We start from the raw sequence: 14,443 nt of genomic DNA on the forward strand, positions 1-14,443 counted from the left end.
TGTGAAATCATTAAATCCAGGGAGACAATAGTGGGGCACGGACTACCTCTCTTGATCCACTGGAAACCTTCAGTAAATACCCAAATAAGGGCTGAGGGGCAGGGGGATACAACTTAATCAGTCCGAAGGCTCCTGACAAACACAAAGGTGACCCTGGTGACTTGAGGTGGTCATCACGGGTCCAGATGGGCTACAGCGGAAGACCCAGCTCCCCTCCCCCCGACAGGTGCCCCCAGGTGTCTGTGTCCTGCTCTGTCCTGGATCACAGAGCCACTTGTCCTCGGGGAATCTGGCCACCACCGCTTGACTCTTGGAGGGGATTAAAGGATGGCGGTGTGGATGCCCGTGGAAGCGGCCTGGGCGCCCACATCGCCGTGCCCCCCGCCCCCGTCTATCGCTGGCCCTGCTCCCTGCACCAGCTATGCCGGGGCTCCATTCTTCCAGGTGGCTGCAGGGGGACCCTTCCCCGCCAGTCCTGGTGACAACTGGCTTGGCTCGGCTCTAAAACCTGTATAGGACCGGCCTCACCAGGCCCAGAAGCGGCATGGGGGCCCGGCCTGGCGCTCAGGGGGCCACATCCCTGGCGTCTCCCCCAACACCCCACCCCAGGAATGCCCAGAAGGCTTACATTCTCACCTCCTTCGGGTTTCTTCCCAAAATGGCACTCCCTTTTCCACCTAAAAGAGCCACCACCCCATCCCCGTCATGCATTTGTCTGGCCTCAGGGCCCACTGCGGGGCCTGGTCAGCGTGGAGCCCCCTCTTCAATGCCCCTGCCCCCAGGCCAAGAGTGAGCAGACAGGTGGCAGGTGGCTCTTTCCCATCTGACCCCTTCTCACCACCTGCACAAAGCTCAGGGCCTGGAGACTCAAGTGGGGGAACTGTGGACCACAGGGTGCCTAAGACCTCTCCCAGCCCCAGTGACCCCTCCCACGGGTGAGGGGCGTTTGCCTGCCCTTACCCTTTTTAATGAACCATCTCGTCTGAAACAAGCCCACGCAGACGAGCAGGGTGTAGGCGGTGCAGACGCCCGGCCTCAGAGCTGCCCCCAGAGCTGGGGCGGCAGGGCGGGTCTGATGCGGGGGCCTGTGGGCCTGGGTCAGGACCCCAGCCGGCCCCCAGGATGGAAGGCTGGAGGGCGAGGCAGGGCCCCTTCCAAGGGCCAGTCCGCTGACCACCAGCCTCACCTCCTGGAGACCCCGCAGAGGTCCGGTCTCAGCCGCCACTGTGCTCGGACGGACGAAGGCCCACCCTTCTCTCCTGCCAGGAGCGCTAACCACGGCCTCTGAGCCCCTGCCGTTCTGCCGGTCGCACAGGGCGGAGTCGCCGGGAGACCGGAGAAGGCAAGAGACCTGCTCCAGGTCACACAGCGGGTCACAGGCAGGGAGTGGTGGGCGGCGAGGCCGAACCAGGGCTCCGGGCCGGACGGTGTGGGGAGTGGGGACCCCGAACGGACGGGCCGCCGGCGGGGCCGAGCCCTTCGCGCCGGGCAGGCGACTCGCCCCTGCGCCGAGCGTGCCCTCCCGCTGCCTCAGGTCGCCGTCGCCGCCCGCCTTCGCCTTCCTGGACACTGGCTCACGCCCACCGCCCGCAGGCGCGCAGGTAGGTGGGTGGGTGTAGCCCGGACCCCGGGGGCGGGGCCAGCATGGCGCACGCGCCGTTCGCCCGCCCGCCGCGGAAACGAGCCCCGGCCTGCGCAGGCCCTGCCCCCTCGGCTGAAACCCCGCCCCACACGGCACGCCCCTTCCGCCGTAAGTCCCCTCCCACCCGCCGACCGAGGTCCCGCCCCCACGACATAGGCCCCGCCTCTCAAGCGCGCGGAGCGGCGCGGCTGTGGGAAGGCAAGTACGGGCCGGCTGATGGGCGGGGCGGCGGCGCGGGGCGGGGCCTGTGTCGTGGGGGCGGGGCGCCGGCCGCGGTCCCGTTGCCTCTGGGGCGCGACGTCCTTTGAGGGAGGAGCGCGGCCTGAGGGCCGGCGCCTCCTTCGTTCAGCCCGCCCGGCCGAGCTCAGGTGCAGGGCCCGGCGTGGCCCGCGGGAAGCCGGGGCGTGCGTGCGCGCGCCCGGGATCGTGCGCGCGCGCGCCAGCGCGGGGCCGCGCGTGAACTTGGGCCAGATGGTGCCCGCTCCTGTCAGAGCGCCCAGCCCGGCCCGCGCGGCCCGATGCTTTTCCACCCGCGTCGGTGCCGAGCGTTTTCGCCGCTGCACACGGAGAGCGCGGCGGGCGGGTCGCTGAGGGCGCGGGGACCCGGGGGCTCGCGACCTGGGGCTGGGACTCCTGCCGCGCGCACCACCCCCGGACCGGCCCGGGCTCCGGGCCCCCCACTCCCCGGTCCCCCTGCACCCCAAGACCCTGCCCACCTCGGGGCCCCCTGCGCGCCCCAAGAGTCCCGGGCCCCGGGACCCCTGCGCCCCGAGAGCTCCGCGCACCCCGGGACCCCCGCGCGCCCCGAGAATCCCTGGCTTTGGGACTCCTGCGCCCCGAAACCCCTGCTCCCCAAGAGCCCCACGCCCCGGGACCCCGGCGCGCCCCGAGAGCCTGCGCACCCGGGGCCCCGTACACTCTACGCGCCCTCTGGCTGTAAGGGGCCCTGCCTGGGGCGCGCTGCCACTTGCTGAACCGACTTTGGGTGTCGCCTTTGCGAGCTGTCGTCGTTCCGGTGCCGAGACGCGCGGCCTGAGCGGTTCCCGGGACTCATGTGCCTGTCATCTTGCAGCGAGAGAGAAGCAGGAAGTTGGACGTGATAAACTGTGCGTCAAGGGAGCCCAAAGGTGGACCCGCACGACGGGGGAGACCAGACCCTCCCCGGCGAACTGTGGAAGGTGATTGGAAGTGGATTCCGAAGCTGCTTTCTCTGCATAGACGAGGGTTGAGTCTCTAAGACTTTTCCTGGGAGTGGAGAGAGGTGCGTTAGGTAGATAAGAGTGTGTTTTTCTTTATTTCTACTTTATTTTCCCTTTACTGCAAGTACAGTCGCAGATCTGAAGTGTATGTCTGTGTTAAATTGACTCCAGTTGTTTGCATTTGGTCATGGGCTACCTGTACTTTAAGTTTCCACAACTTTACAATACTTTTTAACTCAATCACTTACTACTTAGTTGACTTTATGATGACCTCTCTGTATTGAGAGCTTTTCTAGCTAGGTTAGTTTGACTTCAAGAATGGCTTCAGTTTGGGGCTTCCCTGGTGGCGCAGTGGTTGAGGGTCTGCCTGCCGATGCAGGGGACACGGGTTCGTGCCCCGGTCCGGGAGGATCCCACATGCCGCGGGGCCGCTGAGCCTGCGCGTCCGGAGCCTGTGCTCCGCAACGGGAGAGACCACAACGGTGAGAGGCCCGCGTACCGCAAAAAAAGAAAAAAGAAAAAAGAATGGGTTCAGTTTCACAATATTTAAGAAATTTAACTTGAGCTTATAGGTTCTGCTTCTTCATCTCACTGTCTTATCAAAGCAGGTCCCGACAGGGAAGCGCAGTCTTGCAGTCTGATGGTAGAAGGCAGGGAAACAGTTTGATTTTGAAGTTCTGGAATATTACCCCCCCGGTTGAAATTGAGATAGCAGTTGTTTAGGAACAGTGGCTTTTCGTTAAACTGGTCTCCTCCCATGGTTCACTGTCCAGAGAACCATTAGACCTTGGTTAAGGATCACGGGTGGGTGGCACGTGTGGTGCAAAGGGTTTGCTCTTTGGCTGGATCCCTACATTGTCTTGACTTACGTTGGATTTGGGGAGAGGAGAGGCGTTCTTGTAGCTGCTGGGAATGTGTCATGGAGAGGCTGCCAACGTTATTGTCTTTTTTTTCCTTTTTAAGTGGGTGCATCAGGACCTTTCCTGGTTATGGAGACGTTTGCTCATGTGCACCTGGGTGCACAGGGAGCGGGCACATAAGGAGACCTGTTTGTTTGCTGGTAGATAAAAGAACCAGGGCAGCAGTCTGGTGTTTTTTACAGGTGCCTTGTAGACATTCAAAAACAACTTTTTTTTTAAAAAAAAAAGCAAATTAAGATTTTTATATAAACCCTTTGGCTTTTTCTGCTGTAATATTTTTGAAAGGAAAGTGGACTTTTACAATCTTTCAAGCATTTGTTATAAGTGGTCGTAATTTAACACGCGTGCGCAGCCTGTTCATGCTCGTTCCTTAATTTGACTCCTTGCAGCCTCATGATGTGGCTGGTTCTTCCCCAGAGAGGTGACGTCATGGACCTGGGAGAGCCCAGCTCGGAGCAGGCCAGCCGGGGTCTGACCCTGGGTCTTCTGTCCAGCCGATCAGAGCCCACCCGACTTCCTTTCTCAGAAGGAACTTTCTGGGTGTGGTGCACTCTGCATGCACTAGCAGAGAGGTAAAGATCATAGTCTCCTTTTTATTGATAACATGTGAGTTTCTTCTCCTTTTTGGTTTGCAAGGGTCACAGTTCAAACATGGTTTCCGGGCAACTTTAAACGAAAACTCCTATTGTCTAAACCCTCCAGTTGTGTATTTTAATATTAGCAAGATGTTGGTTAGTTAGGACAGGTGATTTTTGTCTTCTTTTCTCGTTTTGTTTTGAAGTCTTTTCGAAAAGACTTCGGCGGCCTTGTGCGCAGTTTTTCGGTGGCACTGACACAGGGCTTTCTTTGCCTCAGACTTTCCCAGGGGTCATGAGTGTGGCACTGAATGTGCCCTGTTAGGGAAGGCACCGAACCCCTGACGTGGAGTCATACCCCAGACCCCGCCAACTGAAAATCATCGGGCGTTTGCGGCGGCTGCAGTAACTTTTCCCTGTGGCTTGTCTGGAGCGTGGGGACGTGGCCACTCCCTTTTCCTTCCCAGCCTCCATGTGATGCAGGAGTGGGCACCGTGACTGGCTCCAGCAGCTCGAGGGGGGCGCTTGGCTCCACTCGCTTTGCTAAGTGTCACTGCTTTGGTTACTATGGCAGCACAACAAATTCACTCCAAAACTGATGGTTTCAGACAGCAACACTCATTTATTACTGCTCAGGGTCTCAGGGCCCGGAATTTGGAGCAGCTTGGCTGGCGTCCTCATGCAGCTTGGCTGGCTGGGGCTGAGCGTCCCTTCGGGGGACATCCTGGCTCCGGGGCTGGGAAGATGTGGAGAGCGGGGTGGCTGGCGTCTCCGTCACTGTGGTCGCCCCGTGCGTGGTGCCTCCAGGGTGTGTCCCTAAGGGCACCAGGCCTCTGCAGCGCCCGGAGGTCACCTCGCCTCTGTCCGGTCGAGAGGCACCTCAGCTCCACCTTCTCCTGGGGTGCGCTGAGACAGCACACAAACGGTGCTAGTTAATAACTCACGTCCAGTCAGGTTCCAAGTTTTGTTCGAGTGCTGTTGGTGAGAAAACGAAAGAAAATCTCTGAGAAGCTGGAGGTGGTGCCGCTGTGCCGGCCTCGAGCTTGTGACTCTGCACGACGCGCCTGGAACTAGGGACACGCTGCGGGGTCTGCGGCGCCGGGGGCTCCGTGCTGTCTTTTCTGTGAAAACCCCGGAACCGATGCTTTTGGGTCTAAAGTGGCCTGGCTCTGGCCTCCCCGCGCTCTGGCACCACTGACTGAGCAGGTCCTGGAAACTTTTCTCCTCGTTGCGTGCTTCAGGAGCTGGCGGGGGAGCTGGAGCAGCCTGTCCAGAGCCCAGGCTCGGGCCCGGGGTCTGGGGTGCAGCAGGGCTGGGGTCCGGCTTGAGGGCCGGAGGGAGGCTGCCTTTCCAGTGGCCCCGTCCCCCCCCCTCCCAGCCCGGGCTGCTGCCGTCTGCAGCCCGCTGTCCACGCGGATCCACCTGTTCGGCGCGTCCTCGCTGACCTCCCCGAGTGCCGGGTGGCCCTCGGATGGAGACGCCGTGCAGGCCTCTCCCAGCGTGAAAGGGGAGCAGGGTGACGGGCACAGGGGACACCTCCGGCCTGAAGCTGAGACCAGCTGAGCAGAGTTGGCTGAGGGGACCGAGACACCACAGCAGGGACAGGACGAAGAAACCGCAGGAGGAGAGCCCTGTGCTGGGTCAGAGCCTCAGAGATGAGCACACACCGAGGCTCATGGCGCTCAGAGGCGCGCCGGGGCCCTTGGGTTAAACAGGGGAGCAGAAATAAACATGTCACTGGAAGGCGTGGAAGATGAGGTGTTGGCCATCGTGGAAACAGATCGACAGCAAGAAAAACGAGGCAGAGACGGACGGTCAGGGAGGGCCAGCCCAGGAGCGCAACCCAGAGCACCGGCCGTCCCCGAGACAGACCAGGGGCAGGGGGGACGGGAGGGGCTCGGCAGTGACGCCGTCGAACCTCCGAGGCCCCAGTGGCTCGGGTTCCCGGTTAAGAAGACCCTGCTCAAGGCCCCGTGCATGTTTCCCGGCCCTGGGAGACAGAAGAGTCAGGAAGTCCAGCAGGCATCCAGGGAGGAGAGAAGGGGCGCGGGCATCACACGCCCGCCAGGCACCCTGCTCAGGAAGCCACAAGGTGAGGGTGAGGCCCAGGGCCCAGCTGGCCAGCGCCACTCCGGCCTGAGCAGAGGCCGGGGGTCCAGGAGCGCACGGGCTAACGGCCGTCCTGATGTCTCTGACCAAATGAAGCTTGCTTGCCGAGTTGATAATTCTCTGGGGGAGTTTGAGGGAAGCGTTTGTATCGGGCAGAAAGTTTGCGTAGGAGAAAAAGGAAGCAATTATTAACCTGAGGAAGCGGGCTCCCTGTGTGGCTCAGCTGGGGACGCTGTTTACAGTGACAGGATGATGTCGGCGATGACTTACGGAAGCGTTGGTGGGCCTCGCGGGGAGGCGGGGAGGCGGGGACGTGCTGGCAAGACCTCAGCCCTGAAGCGCCCCCAGTCAGAGACGACCCAGGACAGCTGTGCGCGGGCGCCGTCCAGCATGGACTCGGGGTACGAGTGCAGAGCTGCGGGGAGGCGCCCTGGCGGAGGCACTCCCGGTGGCCATCCTCTGCGTTACAGAAACGCAGCAGTGTCGGCTTTTAAACCTGTGCGTTGCCGTGATACCATAGACGTGGATTGTTGTAGGCTGAACTGTGTTGAGATCCTAAACCCCAGTGCCTGGGAAATAGGGTTGTTGCACATGTAGTTAGTTAAGGTGAACTCATGCTGGAGGAGGGTGGCCCCTAAGCCAGAACGATTGGTGTCCTTATAATAAGGGGGGTTTAGGACACAGACACAGGGAGAGTGAGGCTGTCACAGGCCAAGGAGCTACCGGGAGCCGGGGCAGAGCCCGGAACAGACTCTTCCCCGGCGCCTTCAGGGGGAACACAGCCTCCAGGGTCGGGAGACAATAAGTGTCTGTTGCTTAAGCCCCCAGCGTGTAGCACTTGGTTATGGCCGCGCTCAGACACTCATATATGGCTTTACAAATGCTGTCTGACTCTACGTTTTTTTTTTTTTGCTTGTTTGTTTGTTTTTTGCGGTATGCGGGCCTCTCACTGTTGTGGCCTCTCCCCTTGCGGAGCACAGGCTCCGGACGCGCAGGCCCAGCGGCCACGGCTCACGGGCCCAGCCGCTCCGCGGCACGTGGGATCCTCCCAGACCGGGGCGCGAACCCGGTTCCCCTGCATCGGCAGGCGGACGCGCAACCACTGCGCCACCAGGGAAGCCCCTTCTTGTAGTTCTTGAACTTGGTATCTATTAAGGCGCACATTGGCAGGCGGATTCTCAATCACTGCACCACCAGGGAAGCCCTGACCCTACGTTAATAAACTGAAATGAAAAAAACAGAAAAACAGAGCCACTTTGTTGCCCTTGTGGAAGGTGGAGTCCAGAGGATGAGATGGGCCAGAGCGGCCGGCTGAGAGGTCCTCGGGGGGCCCGTGGAGCACTGGCTGTTTGCGTGACACCCCTGGGCCCGGAGGGTGCCTGTGTGGGGACCTGAGGGGCCGGAAGGGCCCGAGTGAGGATTTTGGCCTCTGCCCTGCAGCCACACAAGGTGTTCCTGGTGGTTGGAGCCCTGTGGCTACTTCTTGTTGAGGCCAGCTGAGGGCTGCTGAGTGGACGGGAAGAGGCAGCTTTGCCGCTGCGGCCGCCCCGGCTCACGGGGCTGGGCAGGGAGGGGAGCCCCGGGAGGTGGGCAGCCGGGTCACTGGTTTGGTTGTGAAGAAGGACCGGCGCCTTTGCAGGGAGGACAGCGAGTTTGAATTTCTCTCGGTAGGAAAAGTGGCGACGCGTCCATGATTGGGCCTCCTCTGCGGTGGGTCCGCCTGACACGGGAGGAGGGTGTCCCCTGGTCGGCGGATGCTCTGGTGTGTGTGCGTGGGGCCTTGGAGCTTCCTGAACTGGGGCTGTGGGTGGAGTCAAAGGTCGCCTGTGCTCCCAGGGGTGCCGAGGAGCCCCGGCCACACGTCCGCCTCAGTCGTCTTGGGGGCTTGTGGGATGGAGCCTCCGTCCCCCGGCCCTCAGCGCCCGGCCGGCAGGGCCGGTTAGTTCCCGCGTGTCTGGCGCCTGTGTGCACCTGGGCCCCCCGGGTCCTGGGTTTGTCCCTCTGTCCTGGCGCCTCCTGCTCAGATTTCAGTGTTGGCGTCACTGTCCTCCCAACAGGCTGCCCTGCCATGGAGGGGGTCCCGCTCGCTTCCTTCTAGCACCTGCCGCCAGCTGGCATTGTTCCCAAGGAGAGCTTGCCTCCCTCAGGGCCAGGACGCTGTCCTGAGCTGCTCCAGCCCCGGCTCGTCATGCTAACCGTTGAGCAGGGACGTGCAGGGCATTATGCATTGCGCCCGTGAGGCTCCATCCTGATCGTTTGATTTCTTATAAGGGGAACTGGCTTGGCCTTGAGGGTTGACACAGTGTGTCCTTCCAAAAGGTCTGCTCAAGTCCTGACCCCAGGACCTTTACATTAAGATGTAAATTAAGATGTAATCATACTGGGGGCTTCCCTGGTGGCGCAGTGGTTAAGAATCCGCCTGCCAATGCAGGGGACGCGGGTTCGAGCCCTGGTCCGGGAGGATCCCCCATGCCGCGGAGCCACTAAGCCCGTGCGCCACAACTACTGAGCCTGCGCTCTAGAGGCCGTGAGCCACAACTGCTGAGCCCACGTGTGCCACAACTACTGAAACCCACACACCTAGAGCCCGTGCTCCTCAACAAGAGGAGCCACCGCGATGAGAAGCCCGCGCACCGCAACGAAGAGCAGCCCCCGCTCGCCGCAACGAGAGAAACCCTGAGCTCAGCAAGGAAGACCCGACACAGCCAAAAATAAATAAATAAATATTTTTAAAAAGGAAAAAAAAAAGATGTAGTCATACTGGATATTTTTAAAAAGGGAAAAAAAAAAGATGTAGTCATACTGGATTAGGGTGGACCTCAACCCAATCACTGGTGTCCTGGTAAGAAGAGACACAGAGATACAGGACACACAGGAGAGGCTGCCTGAGGATGGAGGCGGGGGTGGGTGTGATGCCGACACAGCCGAGGATGCCAAGGACTGCCGGCCGCCAGCAGGGGCTGGGAGGGAGACAGGGAGCGGATCCGCCCCTTGGAGGCCCCGGGAGGAGCCAACCCTGCCGATGCCTCGACTTCTGGCTTTGGGCCTCAGAACCCGGAGGAAGTAGGTTTCTGCTGTCCTAGGCCCCCCGTTTTCGGTGCTTCGTGGGGGCAGCTCCGGGGAGCTGGGATTTGAATCTGCGTCTGAGCAGCTGTGAGTGGCACGCGTTCCTTCCCCAAGACGAAAATGAAAACGTTACCCAGGACGGTCGTTCTCTCCTGCCCAGTGCTCAGCCCCCACCCCCAGCCCCGGGCGGGCAGCTGGGTGTCCCCGCTGGGCGTCTCTCGCCTTGTCCGCAGCGGCCGCGCCCCGCGCGCACCGGCCCGGCAGCTGCCGGGAGCCGTGTTTGCGCCGACGCCGTTTTGTTGCCTTTCCTCGCACGTCTGCAGTGGTGGCGGAGGGCCGTTCCACGTGGGAGCTGGCCGTGCCGCCTTCGGGCCGCGGGGCTCCCGGCGTCCGTGTCGGACGTGGCGCGGCGCGAGGGTGGGACCGGGACCCGGGGCCCGGCTCTGACCGCCGTGCCGAGGCAGCTGTCGGGCGCCGTCCCCTGGAGCCCTTTTTCTGACCCGGGACCTCGTGTCCTCCCGGGGTCGTCAGCGGGGCAGGACCCCTCGTGTCCGTCTTCCCCGGCCCTGACGCTGCTGATCCCTGCCCGTGACTTCGCAGAGTTCGCCTCGTTTGGCTTCGTCTGATTTGTCCTCCCAGCTCGATCCAGCTTCTGTGTTTCTGGCAGGCATCCCGTGTCCCTGCCGTCACCGTGCCCTGGAGCAGGCCGTGCTCAGCCGGGCCTCTGGCTTTCGCGGCGGCCTCCAGGGTCTCTGCCGTGCAGTTCACGGTGGAGCGTCTTGCACGGAGGCCCTCTGAGCCGTGACCCCTGCCTCTCCCTGCGCTCCCACCTGCCGGCTTCAGCTTCGTTGATGATTCTCGCCTGAAGCTTTATGAGGTGTTTCTCAGGTGGCGATTTAAAAGACATTCCGTCCTTCCGTCTACATGTCCTAGTTGGCATTCTACCAAAAGGAAGAGCTTCCCCCTCCCCAATTTCCTTACTTTTTCAATTATTTATACCAGCGTGGATTCGTGCATCTTATTTTTTCTGTGGCGTATAGTCCACTTGCCTCATTCGCTTCGCAGCTGCCCTGGGGGCCCTGTCACCACTCTCTGCTCCTGTCCTGATGTTCTGGCACCTGGAGATGCCCCAGCCTCCTCTGGTCCTTTCCCTGCCCCAGCCCGGGACATCAGCCATCTCTCCAAGGACCATGGGGCCTGTCTTTAAAGTACTAGTTGTTTCATTATTTTGTTCAAATTTTGCCGTGGCTGCTGTTACCTTCCTAGGGTTGTATGTGCCGTGTGCCCCCAAGAGGGTTTGGCAGGAGGGTCTGAGAGACCCCCGAGCGGCCGGCTCGGGGCAGAGGGCGGAGGAGGACGCTGCCCCCTTGCCGTCTGTCAGAGGGCAGTGCCGTGGGCGTCGAGGGCTCGGGGGGTTGCCGCAAGCGAGGCTGATCTGTCACACGTTGGGCTGAAGGGGCCCTCATAAAGCCCCTCTCCTGTGAGGGACTTCTGAGCGGGGCCCAGGTGGATTTGTGGGGAGCGGCAGGGAGAGCTGTTCTGTGGCTTGGCTGGTCCTGCCCAGGGACTGGGGGCTGGCGGTGGGCGTGTGGCGTGGCCAGCTCTGATCCGGTTCCCGGGTTCGCAACGCATTGAAGCGGAACCACTGCCGGTGCAGAGCTGCCCCCTGGGGAACTGCTGGCCCTGACCCTCCTGTCCGGGCCTTGGGGTCCCCGGCTGTGCTGGAAGAGATGGCCATCTCTACTTAGGACGGGGGGAGCCCAGGGGTGCTGTCAGCGCCAAGCCTGCTGGGTGCTAAAGACCCCGTGGACGGGCTTCAGGCTGAGCGGCACAGACGTGGCCGCTGTGGATGGAGAGCACCTCTCCTGGCCTGGAACCAGTCCTGGGCGTGGATGGTACCTCTGGTCGCGGCGAGCTCGCGACCTCTGGGTCCGCGTGCCGCTGCTGGCGGGAGCGCCCCGCGCCTGCCGACCTGTGCCCGGTGCAGGCTGGCGGGGGGTGCCTCCCCGGCCCGTGCCCCGGGTTTGCTGGGACGCCTCCCTTTTCCCACTCGCGAGGATGCTGGCCTTGGGCCTGCCGTTCCAGAGTCATGTTGAGGAAGCCTGTCGATAGCTGCCGAGAGCGCGCACACACGTGGTTTTAGGAGTGGAGGGTGGTACCGTCGTGCTGGCGTCTTCAGCCTCTGTGGAAATCTTCCTGCAGTCTCTCCCTGGATGTGTCGGCGCGTTTTGCTAACAGGTTGTGTGAAGGTGGGCGCTCCTTGCGTTCCTGGCAGGGCCACTCCGGGTGCTTCCTGCTGGGAGGGGGGTATGTGGCCCATCCACGCCGGGCTTAGAGGCGGTGAGGCTGCCCGGAGGGTGACTGGTGCATTTGAGGTGGGTCCTGGGCGCCTGCCGTGCGGCCTCCGCCTTGGATGGCCTGCCGGGCCCGAGGAGGCCTCTGGGAAGGCAGTTAGGAACCCGACTCTGAAGATTCTGGAGGTTCCATCACTGCTCTCACGTTTAATTTCCAAGAGCTCTTTTATTCTTCTCTAAATGATCCCTTTCAGTGATCTTACTGTGTAGATACGGCGCCTTCTCTCTCGGAAGCTCTCGTCCTCTGGCGTCGTCTGTTTTCTCCAGTGGCTGGGGTCTTCCTGTCTGTCCGCCTCTGCCTATGGCTTCCTGGGCTGGGGGCCCTTGGCAGCTGCTCACGGGCGGCAGCGGGCCACTGAGGAGGGGGTGCGTGCGTGGCGAGCGGGTGGCGGCCCTCTCCCGTCGGCGTCTGCGGGGAGCCGGGTCCTCCGAGTGTCCCCCCCGGGCCGCCGCCAGTTGGGTCTGCTGCCAACTCTGTACCCCCGCCCCGCTCCCAGGAGGGAACCCCAGCTTCAGTTGGGGGCGGGGCTCTCACTGGCCAGGTGGAGCGGGGGAGGGGTGTCACTGCCGCGGTCAGTGGTCAGCGGTGGCTGGTCAGCGGCCAGGTGGGTCCAGCCGCTCATGGCCAGCTCGTTTCCGGGGTCTCGCTGCCGCTGGCTGAGGACTTGGTTTCCGGCAGCTTCTCGGGTCCAAAGCGCGGCGGCCGCGCCTCCTCCCGTCTGGCGCCTGTGTCTGGAGCAGGGGTGGGGAGGCCTCTCTCGCCGGTTCTCACGCCTGTCCGCCTGCCATCCTTCACCCAGACCGCTGCTTTTATTCCATTTTCCGGGAGAGAACTCCCGTGGTAGTTTTCACGCGGGAGGGTCTTTGTCAGGCAGCGAGCTCAGAATGTTCACGCACGCAGTACTGGCGGGTGACAGAGTCGTTAGCTGAATGGCTTTGCCTGTAATCCTGTATGATGGTTTGTTTCTCTTTGCCAGAACAGGCTCTGAAGAACCCTTGGAAATGGATCGCTCGTCTTTAAAATGGAAACGTACCCTTGAGGGTTAGCTCAGAGCCAGCAGCGGCCCGGGGCCTCCTGAAGCCTGATGTTCCAGAACCCCAGGGCCCGTCGGCACGGAGAGAGGGCACGGGCCCCAGGCCATGGTCACCCTCCTCACCGAGAAGCTGCGGAACCAGAGCCTGGAGGACCTCGGCCGCAAGAGCTACGATGCCGGCCCGGTGAGCTGGCCGCCCCGTGTTGGGGGACACTGCCTGGGCTGGGCCCCAGCTGGGGGAGAGGATGGGGGGAGGTGAGGAGGGACGGGGCGGTGTCCCAGGGAGGCTCCGGCGCCTTCGCAGCCCCCAGAGCCCGTCAGCGTCGTGATGGTGGGTTCTCGGCATCATTAAAAACAAACGTTGAAAGCCTAAGCTGCACACAGACGCGTATGGTCCTGGGTGCCGAGTGGGCAAACGTCCACCCTGGTCAGCAGCCGTGCCCACCAGACGCTGCCCGTGCCTCTGGCACCGCCCCTCCTGAGAGCCCCTCTTGAATTCTGTCTCTGTGGGTTAGCTTTGCCCGAGGTGGAGCCGATTTCTAGGGCCGTGTTACCATGACTTTCCGGTCACACCCTGCCTGGTTAAACCGGGGGTCCAGAGGGAGGCGGCCGAGCGTCCGCACCTGCCTGGGGCCGGGGGCCGCGCCTGAGCCTCTCACCGGGCGGGTGCTCGGCGCCGTCGTGTCGCCCGCACCCGGCCCTCGGCCCGTTTGTCGCCTGTGGTGTCCTGCAGGGAAGGGGGCACGCAAGCAGGTTTCACTGTCGAGAGAGCATGACAAGAAAAGTCCCACTTATAATTCTTCCCATTGTGACACAGATCAGTTTACTTTGTGTGACTTCCCCACAAGTCTCTCTGTACAGGATACACGTGGGTGGGAAATAATTCCTTTCTGTACCAGTGGGCGTTTCACTGAGCTCCTGGTGAGGCTGCTGACGCGTCCGTGGGGTTCCTGAGCTGTGGGTGCGGAGACGTGGCTTAGAGCACCTGCTGTAACAGTCACTTAAAAAAAAGAGAGGAGGGAATTCCCTGCTGGCCTAGTGGTTGGGATTGGGTGCTTTGACTACCCCAGGGCCTCGGTTCAGGGAACTGAGACCCTGCTAGCTGCGCAGCCAGAAAAAAAAAGAAAAAAGGGGGTGTAATTTCCATAGTGAAAGACACAAATGACTGTATCCTTCTGAGCCAGGAAGTCCCCGTCATCTCTATCACTGTTGGATTTTGGGCTCGGGGCCGCCCCAGAGAGCAGGGCAGCTGTTCTGGATGCTGGGCTCGAGGCGAAGCAGAGGATGTGCTGGGGACAAGTAGCGTGGGGAGGGGCATTGGGAGGTGACACAGGACTGGAATCCGGTGGAGCGGAGGCGGTGGGCCGTGAGCCAGCTGGAGCCTGGGCCGGACGTGGGGGTGAGAGGGTAGCAGGGCCCAAAGGCCCCAGAGCTTGGTGGGGACATGAGCCCTGTGGGGACGGGAGCCGGTGGGGACACGAGCCTGGGGGGGACAGGTGCTTGGCGTCCGTTCTCAGTGAGGGCCAGGGCGGGAGCAGAGGCCA

General features: G+C 62.0%; 1 protein-coding gene across 1 annotated transcript; it reads left to right on the top strand.

Annotated features, from left to right (window-relative positions):
* Positions 1–1,644: 1,644 nt before the first annotated feature.
* LOC129392270 (uncharacterized) lies at positions 1,645–13,077 on the top strand. The gene is made up of 3 exons (XM_055086339.1): positions 1,645–1,750; positions 2,235–2,820; positions 12,843–13,077. The coding sequence occupies exons 1-3, from the start codon at positions 1,645–1,647 to the stop codon at positions 12,910–12,912; spliced, it is 762 nt and encodes a 253-aa protein (XP_054942314.1). The 3' UTR covers positions 12,913–13,077.
* Positions 13,078–14,443: the final 1,366 nt, after the last annotated feature.

This window comes from Physeter macrocephalus, chromosome 7, assembly GCF_002837175.3.
Source record: "Physeter macrocephalus isolate SW-GA chromosome 7, ASM283717v5, whole genome shotgun sequence".
In the NCBI taxonomy this organism is placed as follows: Eukaryota; Metazoa; Chordata; class Mammalia; order Artiodactyla; family Physeteridae; genus Physeter; species Physeter macrocephalus.